The sequence below is a fragment of the Lepisosteus platostomus genome, chromosome 26 (assembly GCF_059453375.1).
Source record: "Lepisosteus platostomus isolate fLepPlt1 chromosome 26, fLepPlt1.hap1, whole genome shotgun sequence".
In the NCBI taxonomy this organism is placed as follows: Eukaryota; Metazoa; Chordata; class Actinopteri; order Semionotiformes; family Lepisosteidae; genus Lepisosteus; species Lepisosteus platostomus.
The window spans coordinates 7679909-7696999 of record NC_142636.1 but is presented as its reverse complement, the minus strand read 5'-3'; the positions used below and the strand labels follow the sequence as shown (position 1 = coordinate 7696999).

The 17091-nt window shown below is 50.4% G+C and overlaps 1 protein-coding gene across 1 annotated transcript; it reads right to left on the bottom strand.

Annotated features, from left to right (window-relative positions):
• Nucleotides 1-4351: 4351 nt before the first annotated feature.
• Nucleotides 4352-16773, bottom strand: anp32e (acidic nuclear phosphoprotein 32 family member E). The gene is made up of 7 exons (XM_088620553.1): nucleotides 16546-16773; nucleotides 12208-12357; nucleotides 10811-10933; nucleotides 9726-9894; nucleotides 7950-8080; nucleotides 7410-7467; nucleotides 4352-6045 (listed from the first exon to the last, which is right to left on the bottom strand). Exons 1-7 carry the CDS (start codon nucleotides 16597-16599, stop codon nucleotides 5960-5962), a joined length of 771 nt encoding a protein of 256 aa, XP_088476679.1. The 5' UTR covers nucleotides 16600-16773; the 3' UTR covers nucleotides 4352-5959.
• Nucleotides 16774-17091: the final 318 nt, after the last annotated feature.

The following is a 17091-nucleotide window of genomic DNA, read 5'->3' as shown; positions in this document are numbered from 1 at the left end:
TTGACCCAAAGACCTTTTACAGCTGTTTCTTGAAGAATCCTAGTAAATCTACTTTAACAGTGTGATCTGTATAACCTGCGCTAGACACCCACCACCCTTTGTGTAAACAAAGTGCCTTCTGTTCCCCGTCTTAAATGCACTGCTTTTTAATAGTAAATCGTGTTGTTTTTTTTCATCGTCATTGACCTACGTTTTCCATTCTGGCATTTTTTGGCTGCTGTACATTAAATTTCTAAGAGCTCGGTCTTTACAAATTAATTTAATGGCTCACACTTCAAACTAGAGCTTACAAATGCCATTTCTAAACATTTTAGAAGTGGAAAATGTTAATGAAGCATTAATAGAGTACCGTAACTAGGATGACCAGTCTTGCTCTGCAGTGGGTTAAATAGCATGTGCGCAACACTGTCCTAATCCTGACCATGAAGTGCTTCAATACGCTCCACTTGTCTGAAGAACTTCACTTTTTATAAACAGTTATTTGAATTGAAATGGTAGAGGATTGTGATGCCCAGTGACGCAGTGGTGAGCATTGCTGGCTCAGGGCTGGGGGCACTTCCATCAACTGTGGATCTGGGCTGCTGTCTGGGGGGAGTGTGTATGTTCTCTCTCTGTTCATGTGGGTGTCCACTGGGGGGGGCTCTGGGTTCTTCCCACAGGCTGACAACATGCTGCTAGATTAATAGATGTTTGCTAAGGCTGCACATTACAGCTGAGCAAACTAATCTAATAAAACAGTGAACATCATCCAGACAAGGGTTCTGCTACTCTTGGCACTGGACTGTCCACTGTCGGTGTCTTTGAAAAATGAAGCTTTCTTGCTCCCTTTTGACTCAATTTCCTAGAGCAGTATGGACAACTCGGCTCTTTAACACTTTAACAGGAATGCAGGACCGGACTCCACTGATTGGCTTAATTGGACCTGGCTTAAAAAGGTCCCTCCCAGCAGTTCATGTGCTGCTACTACGGAGAGACCTGGAGGGCCTGCTTGCTCTGGTGTCCAGGACCATCACATATATACAGCAGATCTTATATACAGCTGTACGAAGTTCTTTCACTGTGTCACTATCCCTATGGAAACAGGCTGCATAGTCAGAGGCCATTGAAGAATAACCAAGGACAGTGTAAGAATGTGGAATACAGGAAGACCAGCTGCGGAAGACAGGTGGGGAAGCACCACCTGTGGCCTACAGAGCACGCTGGGAGTGTTTTTGTCTCCAGTGCAAGCCATTGGGGGCCCTTGACTGACCTGATAAACCGTGTGTGTTGAGCTATACCAGCTTTTATTGCTCAAGCAATCGAAGGGGGGGGTTGAATTAGTCCGGGGGGGAGTAATGCCTGTCAATATATCACCAAGTGTGGCCTGCAACAATGCCACGATGCCTCTAAACTAACATCAACACAGTTTGAGTTGTAAGATGTCTTGCCACAGTCGGCTTTTTCTTCTGATCCGAATTGCTTACACTTATATAGCCCTTTTTCTGGACACTCCACTCAAAGCGCTTTACAGGTAATGGGGATCCCCTCCACCACAACCAGTGTGCAGCCCCACCTGGATGATGCGACGGCAGCCATAGTGCGCCAGAACGCTCACCACACATCAGCTATCAGTGGGGAGGAGAGCAGAGTAATGAAGCCAATTCACAGAGGGGGATTGTTAGGAGGCCATGATTGATAACAGCCGATGGGGAAATTTGGCCAGGACGCCGGGGTTACACCCCTACTCTTTTCGAGAAACACCCTGGGATTTTTAATGACCACAGAGAGTCAGGACCTCCGTTTTACGTCTCATCCGAAGGACGGCGCCTGTTTTTTACAGTATAGTGTCCCCGTCACTACACTGGGGCATTAGGACCCACATGAGCCGCAGGGTGAGCGCCCCCTGCTGGCCCCACTAATGCCTCTTCCAGCAGCAACCTTAGTTTTTCCCAGGAGGTCTCCCATCCAGGTACTGACCAGGCTCACACCTGCTTAGCTTCAGTGGGTTGCCAGTTGTGAGTTGCAGGGTGATATGGCTGCTGGTTGCGCAAGCGAATGCGCAAGGACCTGTGAGACCAGCTCGCCAGTGCCCCCTACAGGAGACAGCTGAGGCTTTGCCAACAGCTGCAGAGGACATAATAATAAAAAACCTTATTTTATATAGCACCTTTAAAAGTGGCTTCTCAAAGATCTTTTCAGAATGATAATGGAAAAAAAATACAACATATGCACAAGAGAGGAGACAGTAGATGAGGCACTGAATACAGTAGGAGCAGAGGGGTGAAGAACAGAACCAGTTCAGTAAAGGCTCTTCTAAAGAAGGTTGTGAGTCTGGATTTGAAGGAGTTTAGAGAAGGGGAGTCTCCGATATCCTTGGGGAGAGAGTTCCAGAGCTTGGGGGCATAGCAGGAGAAGGTCCTGTCACCCACAGCATGTAGACGGGCTTGGGGAACAGTTAGGAGACCAGAATTAGAAGAGTAGGATGATAGTTGCTCAGACAGGTACTGAAGTGCCGAGCCATGCAGAGACTTATAGGTGAGCATGAGGATTTTGAAGTCAACACAAAACTTGACAGGAAGCAAGTGCAAGGACTCCAGGATAGGAGTAATGCGATCAGTTGCATTAGACCTGCTCAGGATTCCGGCTGCCAAATATTGGACATACTGTCGTTTGTTAAATGTGGATCTAGAAACCCAGCGAGCCGTCAAGTCAGACAAATGTGTTGATCAACTTTTCAGCCAAAGTTAGTGATAACATAGGACTTACTCGTGCAAAAGAAGGTTTCGACAATATGTTGCACATGTGGGTCGAATGTCAAGCCTGAATTAAATCTCACCCCAGGTTTCTCAATTTAGACTGAAGCTCAAGTACAGTAACATCCCCAGACAGGGTCACAGGATTGACTTTACAAAATTGATGGGGGGTGCCAATAAGCATGACTTCAATCATGGCAGTTCAGATGAAGGAAATTGAGTCATCCATTGATGTCAGAGATGCAATTCGAGAGAATAGACAGCCACATCAGTGTCAGGTTTGGTATGGATGTCGATTTGAGTATCATCAGCTGAGAAATGAGTTGAGGCTGTGCGATTTTAAAAGCTGACCAAGCTGAAACATGTCAAGCACTGAGGAACACTAGAGAACACCAAAAGAGAAAGTGACAGCAAACGGCGAGGTAAGACTTGAACTATTTGAGAGCAGCGTCAGAAACTTCAAACACTCTCAAGCCGAGAAAGTAAGATATCAGAAGCAGCACTGAACTGAAGAAGAGTGAGGATAGAAAGAGAACCAGAATTAGAAGCAATGAGATCATTAGTGACTTTGACCAGGGCAGTTTCTGTAATGGGAAGTTGTCAGAAAAAAGACTGGAGGGGTTCAAAACGGTTATTTGCAGTGAGGTGGTTATTTAACTGAATTGCAACAGCAAGAAATGGGAAGATGGAGATGGGGTGAAAATTGTTTAAATTGTCCAGAGCCATGTTTGTTTGGTTTTTTGGCATGGGGGTGATGGCAGCAGTTTTGAGGACCGTTGGTACAAGACCAGTGCTCAAGCACTCATTACATCGAGGAGACAATGGAGCAGAGAGAGGTGAGACAGGACTGGAATAAAGTGGCAGGAGTGGGGTCTAATATACAGGTGGTGAATTTCAAATGTGAAAGCAGTTTACTGAGGGATGCAGCGTCAACAAGAGAAGTTAGAAAGAAGGGAACCGGAAAGCAGGGAGGAGGTGTGGGAGAGACATGCGCTGTGGAGAGAATGTGATACCGGATGTTGTCAATCTCGGAACTGAAGAAACACGTCACAAGTCACAGAACCTCCCACAATTGGTTGTCCAGACCTGTGCGCCGACTGAGTCTTTAAACGCTCGAGCTGGCATTTCAAACTTTCAAGGTTCAGCAGGAGACCTGCTGAAATGATCGGCTATTGTTCCATTCAATACCCGCATTGAGAGCGCCAAACTATAAAACCCTCTAGGCCAGAGAACTGCATCTTTTGTGCTTCAGTATATAGGCAGAAGCAAGACCAATTAAAAACACAGCTTTCAATGTCTCTCACGGCATCAATGCAGTCTCCCTGCGGAAGTCACGAATAACCCAGAGACATCCGTGTGTCCCTGAGGTCTGTACAACTTGCACAGGGGATGACAATTGGAACAAGAATGGTACGCAGCAGACAAAACTGGAGATGATCCGTTATCGATCTCCCATGTCTCCAAAATGCACTAAAACCCCCTTCACCACCTCAAAGAGAATGCAATGTTGCAAAGATGCTTGGGCAGCTGCCCGTTAACTCATTTCTAAGATGAACAATGGTCTGATCTTGACAGCAAAACGTGTATTTCACACCCTTGAAAACCAGGAAACGGGCAAGTTTTATTAAATCCTCATTTTATTTTAAAGCATTTTTTTTTCAATTAAAAACCCTCTTAACACACAAAGGCCACACACGCACACACAACTGTAACAGCCACTGACCGACTCAAAATAAAAGCCTAGGTATCGAGTGTCACGGGTCTACATTTTTACCTCCTGACCTGTGCTTTCATTTAAAAAAAAAAAAGGACAAATATCCCAAGTTTAAAAAAAAAATACACAGGAGATACCCTGAAGAATTGGAACAGGTACTATATACACACAGCTCTTATGAACAAAGTTAACTCACCCAGACTAAAAATACAAAATTAAAACAAAAGCCATTTTTGCAATTTATGTCCACAGTTAAAGGTATCGAAAGGAGAAACAAAAGCTGGTACTTTCCTGTAGGACCAACAGTCAGTCCTTGCGATACAGCGACTTGTCTTCATACACCTGGTTCCCTAACTGAACCAACCCATTAGCAGATACCATTGACTGCAGGTCTTCTAGCTGCTCTAAAGATTCGACAATTCATCCTATACCTGCAGGACTGGGGCTTTGCAGAACAAGGTTTTGCCATAAATGACCTCTCTCAAAATCAAAAAGGGTTTCTCATGGGGACTCAACATGATCGCAGCCTCCCGACAAGTCCACAGATCACACTTGAGCGGAGGCGTCGATTTCTACTGTACAGAGGAACCAAAAACACCGGGACGTGAGCACCTCCTGCTGGAGAGCGCGAAGAAATCGAACACCTGCAAAGCGCCTCTCCGGGCAGCTCGTTCAGCTGTTCTCCCGACACTCCTGTGTGATCTCCAATGGCTGCCACCTCCACGTCGGGCGCAGGAGACCGATCTAGGGAACCCACTGATACAGTGAGGGCAGGTCGGGACTCGGCAGACATGCCGGGTATCCTATGGGATCGCGGGGCCCGTCTTAAAATTCTTCGTCTAATTGCATGGAAGTGGAATTTCGACTCAAAACAGGGCTCTTGAGAACAGAATCCTGCACAAAATAAAAGTCCAAATCAAGATCTTGATTGAACTGTATAAGTTATGTGATCCAAAGCTTACACAGGTCTCCAACGGTCAATCAAGGGGGACCTGCCAGACTGCAGAGCTCCTGGGACAAACGCCCACCCCCACCCCCCCCAAACTCAGACCACTACATGGGCAAGTACCAGCCTGCTGCCAACGTCAAGCAGGAGCCCCTGTTCCCAACCCCCACCTCGAGCCAGCGCCCGGCAGACAGCTGTTCCGCTCCGTCCTGGGCCAGGCCCGAGCCACCGGTATCGAACCCAGGCCCGCAGCCAGCTCGGCCCGACCCGTTTGTGGAGAGCACCGGTTCAGACGGGCCAATCTGACGGTTTCCCCCCCCCCCCTCCCACCCCTAACTGCCCCCGCCCACCCGTGAATAAAAAAAAAACAAAGCAGGGGAACAAAAAAACTTGGAATGATTACAAATGAGTTGTCATTAAAACCTTTCCTTTGTCTGTAATAGTATATATATATAAAAAACACTTAGCTTCTACAGTGATATATCTATGGTATACAAATCCGCAATATCACACTCTCTCGTTCGGTTGTTCTACAGCTTGGGTTATGGATCTCCGGGACGGGCAGGGCTAGTCTTCATCTTCATCATCATCCCCCTCGTCCTCGGGGGCCCTCTTCCTCTTCTCCCCCCGGACTCCTTCCTCCTCTTCCTCGTCTAGAAAGAGACAGCAGCCGAGCGTGAAAACCCTTTAGGAAAAAACCCTTGAACCGATGGCACCACCAGCAGAGATCTGCAGCTGAATGATGGGCTTTTATACGGCTTACATTCCTCACGAATGCAGCAGAGCTCTTACCTCTCCGATACACCTGACAAGCCAGCTCCCGAATCCTCGCATGTTACACAGCGCTCTGCTGAACGAGCACCACCACCACCACTGATCCTGAGCCATGCCCCTAGCCTGCTATGACTGGCACCTCCCAGGCGGGGGCGCTGCAGTTTGTCAGGGGTTCTCCAAACCTGCCGTGTAACAGCAGCTCCTGTGGGCCAGGCGGACAGCTTGCACATGGTGCCCATGAGAGATGCGGCACTGCAGAGCCTGGGTGCCACACGAACAACACTTCCTGCTGCACATGGGGGTCCCTACTCGCCAACAGGAGCCGAGGAGATAATTTGGGGCACCAATTTGCTGGGGATAAGATTTAAAATGTGGCACCAAACTGCCCATTAACAGAGAAATAAGGGGGGCCTTGTGTATCAATGTCCTCCCTTCATGACAGGGAAGCATTAATATACAAAACAAAGAGGCCACTTAACTGCAGAATTAGCATAACCCTTTAGGCACCAATAATAATTATGATGTCGGGTTACTTCTTGCCAAAATGAGTTTTTGATTACCTGCGATTAAAACATCTACTTTCCTTATTTCTTACACTTATACAGCACTTTTATGGACACTCAACTCAAAGTGCTTTACAGGTAATGGGGATCCCCTCCACCTCCACCTGGATGATGTGGCGGCAGCCAGAGTACGCCAATATGCTCCCCACACACCAGCTCTCAGTGGGGAGGAGAGCTGAGTGATCCAGCCAGTTCAGAGATGGGGATTATTAGGAGGCCATGATTGGTAAAGGCCAGGGGGAAATTTGGCCAGGACATCAGGGGAAACATCTCTACACTTTGAGAAACACCCTGGGATTTTTAAGGACCACGGAGTCAGGACTTCAGTTTTACATCTCATCCAAAGGACGGTGGCTTTTTACAGTATAGTGTCCCCTTCACTAATATTGGGGCATTAGGACCCACACAGACCTCAGGGTGAGTGCCCCCTACTGATCCCACTAACACCTCTTCCAGCAGTAGCCTCAGCTTTCCCAGGAGGTCTCCCATCCAGGTACTGGCCAGGCTCACACCTGCTGGGCTTCAGTGGGTTGCCAGCTGGGAGCAAGCAGTGAGGTCTATCACAGAAGGACCTCAAGAGTTTGTGCCATGCAGGTAAACCTGGTTTTGCATTGTGCAGTGAGCCCTTGCTAAGCATTCAGCCTAGAGATCAACAGATGCGACAACAGCCTGGTACATACCGTCTTCTACCTCTTCCTCCTCCTCTTCTTCCACATAATCATCATCATCTTCCTCATCCTAAACAAGGAAAAGGCTGTCAGACATGCACCTTACAGTCAACGAGCAGAAAAGGCTCCTGGACACCAGCATCAACACACATCTGGACATGCAGGCATGAAGGACATGCTTCAAAGTGTACAACAGCTGTGCCCCCACTAAGGATTCAAACCCGCTGCCCTCCGCACCACACTGACCCATATGCCTTACAGCTATGAAAACCTACTGTACAGCTTACTGTTATTAAACTGGTCTTCGTAAGAAGCAATTAATGTTAACTGAACAGACTGTTCATGTGGCCACTAACATCCTAACAAGTCGTAGTTCTTTTCCATCAGTACAAACTGTATTAAAATGGGCTGGGTTAAGGTGGTCCACAAGTCTGCGATGTGCCAGGCGGCTCTGCACTGCTCCCTTGTGGGGGAGAAACCCAAATTAAGGTGTTTGACGTGGTCAGTGTTGAGCTCTTAAGTGAATGAAGTAGGTGAACAGGGCAAGTGTACCTGGATCTCCTCTTTCATCAGGTAGGATAACCCCACCTCCTCTTCCCCACCATCAGAGCCTTCCTCCTCGTCTTCTTCGTCCCCATACTCCCCTGGGGGGCCGGCTCCTTCCTCGTCATCGTCCTCCCCCTCTGCACAGAAACGCACAGGAGTCAGGAGAGGTGGCCCTGCTGGGATCTCGCAGCAGCACCACCCTGCAGTGACCAGCTCCCTCATCCTGGAGCGGCCTGGGGTTTTGCTGAACCAGGAACAAACTCTTCACATCGAGCAAAAGCCACGAAACACTTTCTGAATGCTGAGACTAGTGTCAACGGTGAAGTGGAGCGCTGGCTCTGTGGCTCAGGATCTGCGTCTGTGGCTGGAAGGTTGCCGGTTCAAATCCTGCAGCCGGCAGAGGAATCCTACTCCGCTGGGCCCCTGAGCAAGACCCTTCACCCCAACTGCTTCAGGGGCGCCGTACAATGGCTGACCCTGCGCTCTGACCCCCAGCTTCTCTCCCTGTCTGTGTGTCTCATGGAGAGCAAGCTGGGTTATGCGAAAAGATAATTCCTAACGCAAGATATTGTAAAGGGTTAATAAAGTGATGTTATTATTATAAGAGGACCACGCCCCCCTCCCCCACTTACCCCCCACAATAGGCATCTGGGAAGTCTGACACTTTGCAGCCAGTAAACTCAGATGAATGGAACTTATGCTGACATTTGTAGGTTTGGTCAAAAGAGCCTCTGAATAACTTGTCTACCTGCCATCAAAACCACAGCACCTGTGCTTTGACGATGCCTGAAGATATGCTTTATGCAGACCCAGTCCGATAAATGCAATTCGTGGTTAACACCGACAACTGAACACACGGTGCATGGGTCTTAAATGGAAGGGGTGCTAAGAAGTGGCTGTCTGCTGTCTGTTCCTGCAAAAAACCCATTTGTGAGGAAGTGAAAATGCGGAGTGTGAGGGTCGCAACTGGCTAATGAAAACAAAGACCCAACAGGTGAACAGGAAAAAGCAGCATCGGAGACGAGGGTAGAGTGTGATTTGCTTTGCAAGAACAGTCTGCAAACAGAACCAGCAAGCAAGCATTTTTGGGCTGAAGGTACAGTAATCCACTAGAAGGGACTATTAAATCCACTAGACGCCTCATTATCAAGACTGTGATTAAGACATTATCAAGACCAGCCATGCTTGGGGTCCCCGATCATGATCTCCAGGTTCATACTATTTTGCACTTATGTCAGTTCTCTCCAGCTACGCTACCTGTGCTACTTATTAAAAATAAGGTAAGCAATTAAAAGAAAGAGGGAGTTCTCGCGTACTTCACCCAACACACAGGTACACCGCAAGAGGTCTTGGCATACGGCACAAGCTCTGCACGCGTGCGCCCCTGGAGGGGCAGCCAGCGCCCGAGCCGAGCCCCGCGGACAAGACAAAGCGGAAGAGACTGCAGGTCACGCGTTTGAATTCCACACGCAGCTCCCTTTTGCCTAAATCCTGACTACAAAGGACAAACTACAATCTTCACTCTGAGGGGCCCTAACAGAAGTAAAGCTAAATTAAGGGTCCACAAACGAGGGGGAACAAATGTCGTTTCAGCCTGAGTGACTGAAGCTGGCAGCTGGCTGCCGTTTCTGAGGGTTAAAGGCAGGAACAGGCAGGGCTGCGGGACCCTGTGGCTGGTCTGGCCCCGATTAGCCAGCGCCAGGGAAAACCACCGCGGCGCGCCTGACCCGCCCTCCTCATTCAGAAAACCTCCGGTGACCCCCGCTCCCCCATCTTCCTCACCGTCCTCCTCTTCCTCGGCCTCCGAGTCGGGGGCCTCGTTGTCCTCCTGGTCGAAGCCATCCAGGTACGTGATCTGGGGCAGCAGCTCGAAGATGCTCTCCCGGTACTCCTCCAGAGAGGTGATCTCGCAGTTGAACAGGTCCAGGCTCTTCAGGTTCTTCAGGTTCTGCTGCAGAGGAAGAGGCCAGTGTGCATGAGCTCAGGGGCCCAGCGAGCTACCCCCACCACCACCAGCCCTCAATGTCTGGCTCTTATGGATGCTATACGTTCAGTTATTCTACCAGTGGCATAGCCAGGACTTTATACCTAGGCCTGGGAGTGTCTACTCCACCCCCCCCCCAATATGTGCCTTTTAAAATAGGCTGTACTACTATTCTTCTCTGCACCAGTTACATCTATGAATTGGCTTTATTACTCTGCTCCCCACTGAGAGCTGATGTGTGGCGAGCGTGCTGGAGCACTATGGCTGCCGTTGCATCATCCAAGTGGGGCTGCACACTGGTGGTGGTGGAGGGGATCCCCATTACCTGTAAAGCGCTTTGAGTGGAGTGTCCAGAAAAGCACTATATAAGTGTAAGCACTTATTAATTACTACATTAGTCATTACAGTGACTAGTGAGCAGGAAGGGCGGCTTCACACTGCAATTCGTGAGAACTTGCATGCAAGTCTGCGACATGGTAACATGAACTTATTTTGTTACCAACATTTAATAACCGGTCTGAGAAACTGGAGCTGCAGTTTTCTTTTAAGTGATCCTCTTAGATACAGATGCCACTTGGAGACTTATGAAATATGAAGAATGAGCAGATGATATCAGGAAAATTACATTTTCAATGGGAGTCTACAATTCGGTTTCTGCTCCTTTTCAACAGCGTGTTTGTTGGCTTGCAACAGGTCACTGAAGGCAAACTGTGAGACGAGGTATTGAAATGTACTTTGCATTCAACAGCCTGAAGGAGTAACGGTCACTGCCCGCCTGCACAAGGGCCTAATGGCGGCAGCGACCCCAGAGAGCAGGAATCCCCCCTCACACAAAGGGGAGACCCCACCAGCGTCGGGTGGGCACTCCATCAGCAGTCCTTACCAGCGCCTCCACGGTGCCCAGGTCTTTGATCTTGTTCCCACTCAAGTTCAGGTAGGTCAAGCTGGGACATTTTTCTGACAGGGTCTCCAGGCCTCCGGAGATGTTGTTGTCGCTGAGCTCCAGCTGCCAGAGATGGAGAAACATCGCAGAGCCTGTAAGCCCAGGGCAGTAATCCTCACACCCGGGATAACCACGGGGTCTAAGCACTGGTTTGAATGAGACCAAGACTGGATCATGGCCATCACAACCGGATCTTCATCACAATCCACATACTGGATCTTAACCACACCCAAGTCTCCAGTCACTGAGGGAGTCAAAGTTGCACCAGCAGGACTGAGGAGTGCTGGGTGGAAGCAATTAGCCAGGATAATTCATTAAACCCTTAACAGCAGTAATCTGTCCATTATTACATGAAGTACTCTAGTCAGATCCAAAATCTTCCAATCAATATTATCGACAGCTTACAACCTTTAAAACAGGTTATTTCTAATCCAAAGCTCAGTTCCTGGCAGGACAGTCCCAGAGCAAGAATGCTCAGATTCTCATGCCATTCAATTGAGACATCACCATCATGCCTTGAGCTTTTAAATAAACTTTGACTGAAAAGGACTAAGATAGCAGAAACCAATACTTTCCCCTTTATATGAATAAACGTCAAGGCCATGACCATACCGATTAAGTGTTTTTCCCAAAGCCGTTTAAGAATGGCAAGCTCTACAGTAAGCCAACTAATAGCTTTAATAGCCAACTGTAAATCATTTACACCACATGCTGCCAGCTGGTATATAACCCTGCAGATCACAGCTTCAGTGGGCTGCCAGTTAAGCAGGTGTGAGCCTGGCCAGTACCTGGATGGGAGACTCCTGGTAAAGCTAAGGCTGCTCTTGGAAGAGGTGCTAGTGGGGTCAGTAGGGGGCGCTCTCCTGCAGTCTATGTGTGTCCTGATGCCCCAGTATAGCGACAGGGACAATACTGTACAAAAGGTGCCATCCTTCCGATACGAGACAAAACTGAGGTCCTGACCTGCTGTGGTCATTAAAAATCCCAGGGCATTCCTCGAAAAAAGTAGGGGTGTTACCACTGGGTCCTGGATAAATTCCCTCCTGTCCTTTACCAATCATGGCCTCCTAATCATCCCCATTTAAGAACTGACCATCACTCTGCTCTCCTCCCCACTGAGAGCTGGTGTATGGGGAGTGGACTGGCACATCATCCAGGTGGGGCTGCACACTGGTGGTGCTGGAGGGGATCCCCATGACCTGTAAAGCGCTTGGAGTGGAGTGTCCACACAAGAGCTATATAAGTGTAAGGAGCTGTGTTGCATCTACTGGGATAACTAATGCAGTCCAGTCCACATCCTGCAGGTGGCAATGTAGAGCACCCATGGCCCCACTCACCTTGCGTAGCTTGGGGAGTGAGGGCAGTTTGGCCAAGGAGGTCAGGCCCACGTTGACCATGCTGAGGAACTCCAGCTCCTTGAAGTCATCGGTGAGACCTTCCACCTCGCCATCGCCGGAGCGGCAGTTATCCACCACCAGCTCAGCCACCTGGAGAGGGAGACGGGAGAGGACATTCAGCCCCTTCGTTCAAACCTCACTGCCGGTAAGAAGCCAAGCATCCAACGACTGGTCAAAGTCTCGGACACCAGGATAAAAACGAGGCTCGGGCCTCCGATGGAAGGGTTGGGTTAATAGGTGAAAATAGGTGATCTTCGGATCCATCTGCGTGAGTTTTGCAGGCATTTGCGAGAATTCGAGACGAACCGGCCCCCTACTCTTCAGAGAAAAGCCTCAACCGATCACACCTCCGATTAGCACCTGGCAAACCCACCCAAACTCCGAGCACCTCAGCCCTGGAAGACGTGCTGAAGTGACTGAGCGAAGCCCCACCACTCAACACTAGGAATGGGTCAGGTTGTGACAGATGAACGGGGATGATCAACCTTACAACTACAAAACCCCCCGCTCGGAAATGTGCTCAAACCTGCATCTGGCACTCTTGCGATATCACGAAGCGTAATCAGCCAAATGACAAAAACACCTAAGAGACCGTGCTATGCCACAGATTTAACAGTTAATCCCACTGCTCGCCTAGGAACATGCTCTTTGTACCCTAAGACCAAGCAAGGGGTGGGGGGTGAAAGCAATTTTCTAATTAACGAAAAAAAACGATAAACATTTCCGAGAGCTCACAAGGAAATTCTCCGGGCAGACCAGTTAAATAATGAAAGGCCGGTCTCCATCTGTAGCGACAGCCAGGGATCTGTTAAGTCCAGAGATATCAGATTTTCCAGGGGCTTTGGGGGGGTTGGGGGTAGTGGATTCAGAGGCAGGGAGATGCTCGAGGAAGCAGAAATATCGAGTCCAAATCTTCTCTGCCATCTCGGCAACAGCTGTTACTCCTGCCTTAAGCTCAAGGTGGGCTGAGCTGAGCAGTTTCAGCTAATGCACTTATCAGGACCACCGGTGCCTCTCTCCAACATTTGGTTGCAACAAGAACAATCCACAGATTAGCCCCTCCTCTGGATCGTTTTCACAGCACTGAGTCAAACACGAGGTGCAGAGCTGCTTAAATTCAGGCCGGTTTGGTTTCGCCAGGGGCAGGTTCAGACGGGAAAGGCAGCATTATCTGCTTTGTGACCTCCCCCCCTTCGGCTGACCTGCTGTCGCCAGGAATGCTGGGATCTGTAGTTCCAATGCGTCTGAGCAGAGCAGACATGGCAGCCAGCTCCCATTCAAGCACAGCTGTGCGAAACAAGACAATGAGAAGGCTTTGGAGAGCAGCCGTCTGCTAATTTGCAAAACAGATTTGAGTGGAAGATCAACCTTCAGAACTGTTTTTTTTTTTTTTAGAGTGCGCTTTTGGTGTAAATGGACACCCAGGAGGTTTCAAAACAGCCTTGTAGCAGTTAGGACATGCAAGCTTCGTATATCTCACCAGCTTTAAAGTTGCTTGGAAGAAAAGCAAGTCAAAACAGAGCTCACGCTAAGGTGAGGCTCGAACTGTACTCACACAGAGCCCCAGTCCAGGCAGCACAGGAAGCCATCAAACCTGAATGGAACGATGACTAAAACTTCAAGTCCTTGGAATCACAACGTGTGAATCCACAGGTTCCTCAATCGTATAGTTTTCCCACCAGCTGGTATTTTTATCACTCTGAGAACTCTTAGGTGACCCCCACGTGCATGAACTGATCCTGGGTTTGTGCTCTGAGGTAGTGCTGACTCCTTCAGTGCCCCAAGATTGACGGCTCTGTGGGTGTCCTACCACTAACTCGAGAACTGCGCCATGAAAGCAAAAAATTAAAAATCGGTACAGGTAGGGGGCGGCTCTGTGGCTCAGGATCCGCACCTGGGGCTGGGAGGTTGCCGGCTCGTATCCCGAGGCCGGCAGAGGAATCCTACCCCGTTGGGCCCCTGAGCAAGGCCCTTCACCCCAACTGCTCCAGGGGTGCTGTATAAATGGCTGACCCTGCGCTCTGACCCCCCAGCTTCTCTCCCTGTCTGTGTCTCATGGAGAGCAAGCTGGGGTCTGCGAAAAGAAAAATTCCTAATATGAGAAATTGTATAGGGCCAATAAAGTGATCTGATCTTAAATGAAAGGAAGCTCTCGCCTGGTGATCACTGAGGTCTGTAGAGGACCAAACCCTAAAGCCCACTTGTGGGGTTAAAATAAACTCAAGGTTGTTTCCAACCTGGGTTTAAAAAAAACAAACAGAAAACCGATCAGACGCCATCTCGGATCTCGGAACATCACCATCATCAACAGTGAACAGTGGATTTCCACGGCTATCTGGTGAATTAAACGGTAACGGCCAAAAGGGACAAAGCTCAGAAAGAGTCCGGGCTAAGTCGTGGGTGAGGTTTCGCTGTTTGCTGCACTCAAGAGTGCTCTCGACTCAAGAGGTACCCCCGGTAGTGCTGGAAAGGGTTGTGAAGTCCCGTCTTCACCATCAAGAAAACGAGACCTTAATTAAGACCTAACTTAAATTCTCTGCCTAGGACTGAGAAACCGATGACCCGCGTCCCCCCGTCACTTCGATACCCAGGTGCAGCTGCTCTCACAAAAACAACCGGGTCGCAGCCGAGTTTTCATACCATACGAGACATAAACAAAAAAATAATTCCGCTGCAGATTTTGCCTCAACTGCTTCGGGAAACGGGCGCTTAATCTACTTCTACGGTACTGAGCTGGGGGCGGGGGGGTCGGAGTTAAACCTCGCCATCTGCTGTAGTCCTTCAAATTCAGCTCCGCGGCCACCGCGTCCGACGACAGCGCCGCTCGGCCGGGCCTGCGAGGCTCCGACGCCACAGGGATGAGAGACGAGTCTCACCGACAGGGTTTTTCCTCTCCACACCCACACAAACCGTGGCGTGGGCTATAGGACACGCCGAGAAAGAGAAAGGCATTTCTCTCCGTCGTGAGGCGGCAGCGACTTGACTCTCCTCCCCCCCCCCACCACAACCCCCATCACGACAGCGCCGGGATGCGGCCGTCGCCAGCAACACCGGCGTAGCCGCCTCCTCCCCCGCCGGTGTCGGCGAGAGATAAAGCCGCGAGTCCACAAGGACACCCCCCGCCCTCACCGCCGCGGAAACCCCGAAACCGAAACCCAGCGCCGGCCCGAGGTCTACGGCCCAGGGGCGGACTACTCAGCCACAGCGCTGGGACAGTCACAGGTCAACGCGCCGCCCGTTCAGGAGCGGCGCCAAAAAACTTCGGGGTACCCCCACCCCCTTTTTTAACGGGGTAGGAGGGGGGCTCCCACTTTTAAGGAGACCCCCCACCGCGATCGCAAAACAACAAAAACAAGTCTTTTTCCATGTGAAACGTACTTCGGCAGCGTCTCGGTTTGTAAACAGCGACCCATGAAGGATGTGGTGGTGTGTGGGGTGATTTCGGTTGTGAAAGCTGAAGAATACCCGCCCGCACCCCGCAACACACACACACGCACCCCCACACTTTCAGGTGTGCGAGGCGGGACCGGGGCTCATCTGGTCCGGGTCGGCTCAGTCACACAGGAGCCGACACCCCCCCCCCCCACAACAACCCGTCACCACTCACAGACCTCCAGCCCGGGGACCCCCTCTTTGAAATACCGGCCACGAACTGAGCCCCGAAACGGGGACTGAGGGAGGCAGAGGGGTCACAAAACAGAGCCGAAACCCACCCACCCCGCACCCCAGAAACAGGGGTTTAACCCTCCTCCTTGAACGCGTGTTCCCTGCTGCTGCTGCTGCTGCTGCTCGACCCGAACCGATTCAATAATCTGGGTGCAAAACAAAAACACAAACACCCCCCAAAAACTTCCCCGGGCTGCGCCGCGACAGGACTCCCGCAGCCCGACACCCTGCCCCTCGCCCGACCCGTCCGGTACCGGTCCCGCTCAGCTGCCGCGGACACAGCCGCCGCCAGGCAGGACCGGAGCCCGGCCGCAACATCTCGGATCTCAGCTACATCTATAAAGACCCGACATCGCCATTACTGGGAGCTGTTAAAATATTAAATCGGAGGGAGGGAGGGGAGAGCGGTCTGTTATCGAGGAGGGCGGCTTTCCCCGACGGCACGAAACTTTCCCCAAGTTCAATTTCCGACGCGTCTCCGCGCTGGTGCCCATGTGGTCGGCCGAGCTGATGCCTAATTCCACATTCGCTACCATCACACCCGCCGAGCTGCCTCGGCGGTTCTTTAAAGAAATAAATAAATAAAAGGCAAAGGGAAAGGCAAGCTCCTACCTCGTCCGGAGTCCTGTTCCTCAGTTCCAAACTGATCCTCTTCTTCATGTCCATTTTTTTTTTTGTCTGGAAAAAATAAATAGCAAAATAAAAAAAAGTTGCAAACGAAAGGGGGGAAAGAAAACTAAATTGGGGAAAAAAAACTGCAGAAACTCCAGAGCTCTGCCCCCGCGTCTCGGCTTTCTTCAATGGCTGCTGCTCGCTAACTGAGCCTCCATGATACCTCGCACCCAGCCCCCTCCGTTAAGCCCCGCCTCCCGCGCCCTGCGATTGGCGCCCGGCCGCTTCGCGCCTCGCTATTGGACGGGCGGGCTGGCGCTCAACGAGATCGACCCCGATTAACATAATCGGGGCCGACGGGGGCGACGATTGGCTAGAATTACGCGCGCAGTACATTGCGATTGGTCAGGGCGGCTGTCGGTCTCCTGGTTTTTAAACCCGAGGGCCGCCCATTCTTTGTGTTCATTGGCGCCTTTAGTTAAGAACCTGCAGATGAGGTCAGCCCCCCCTCTATTATTTTTCATTATACTAGCAGGGCCAAGGGGG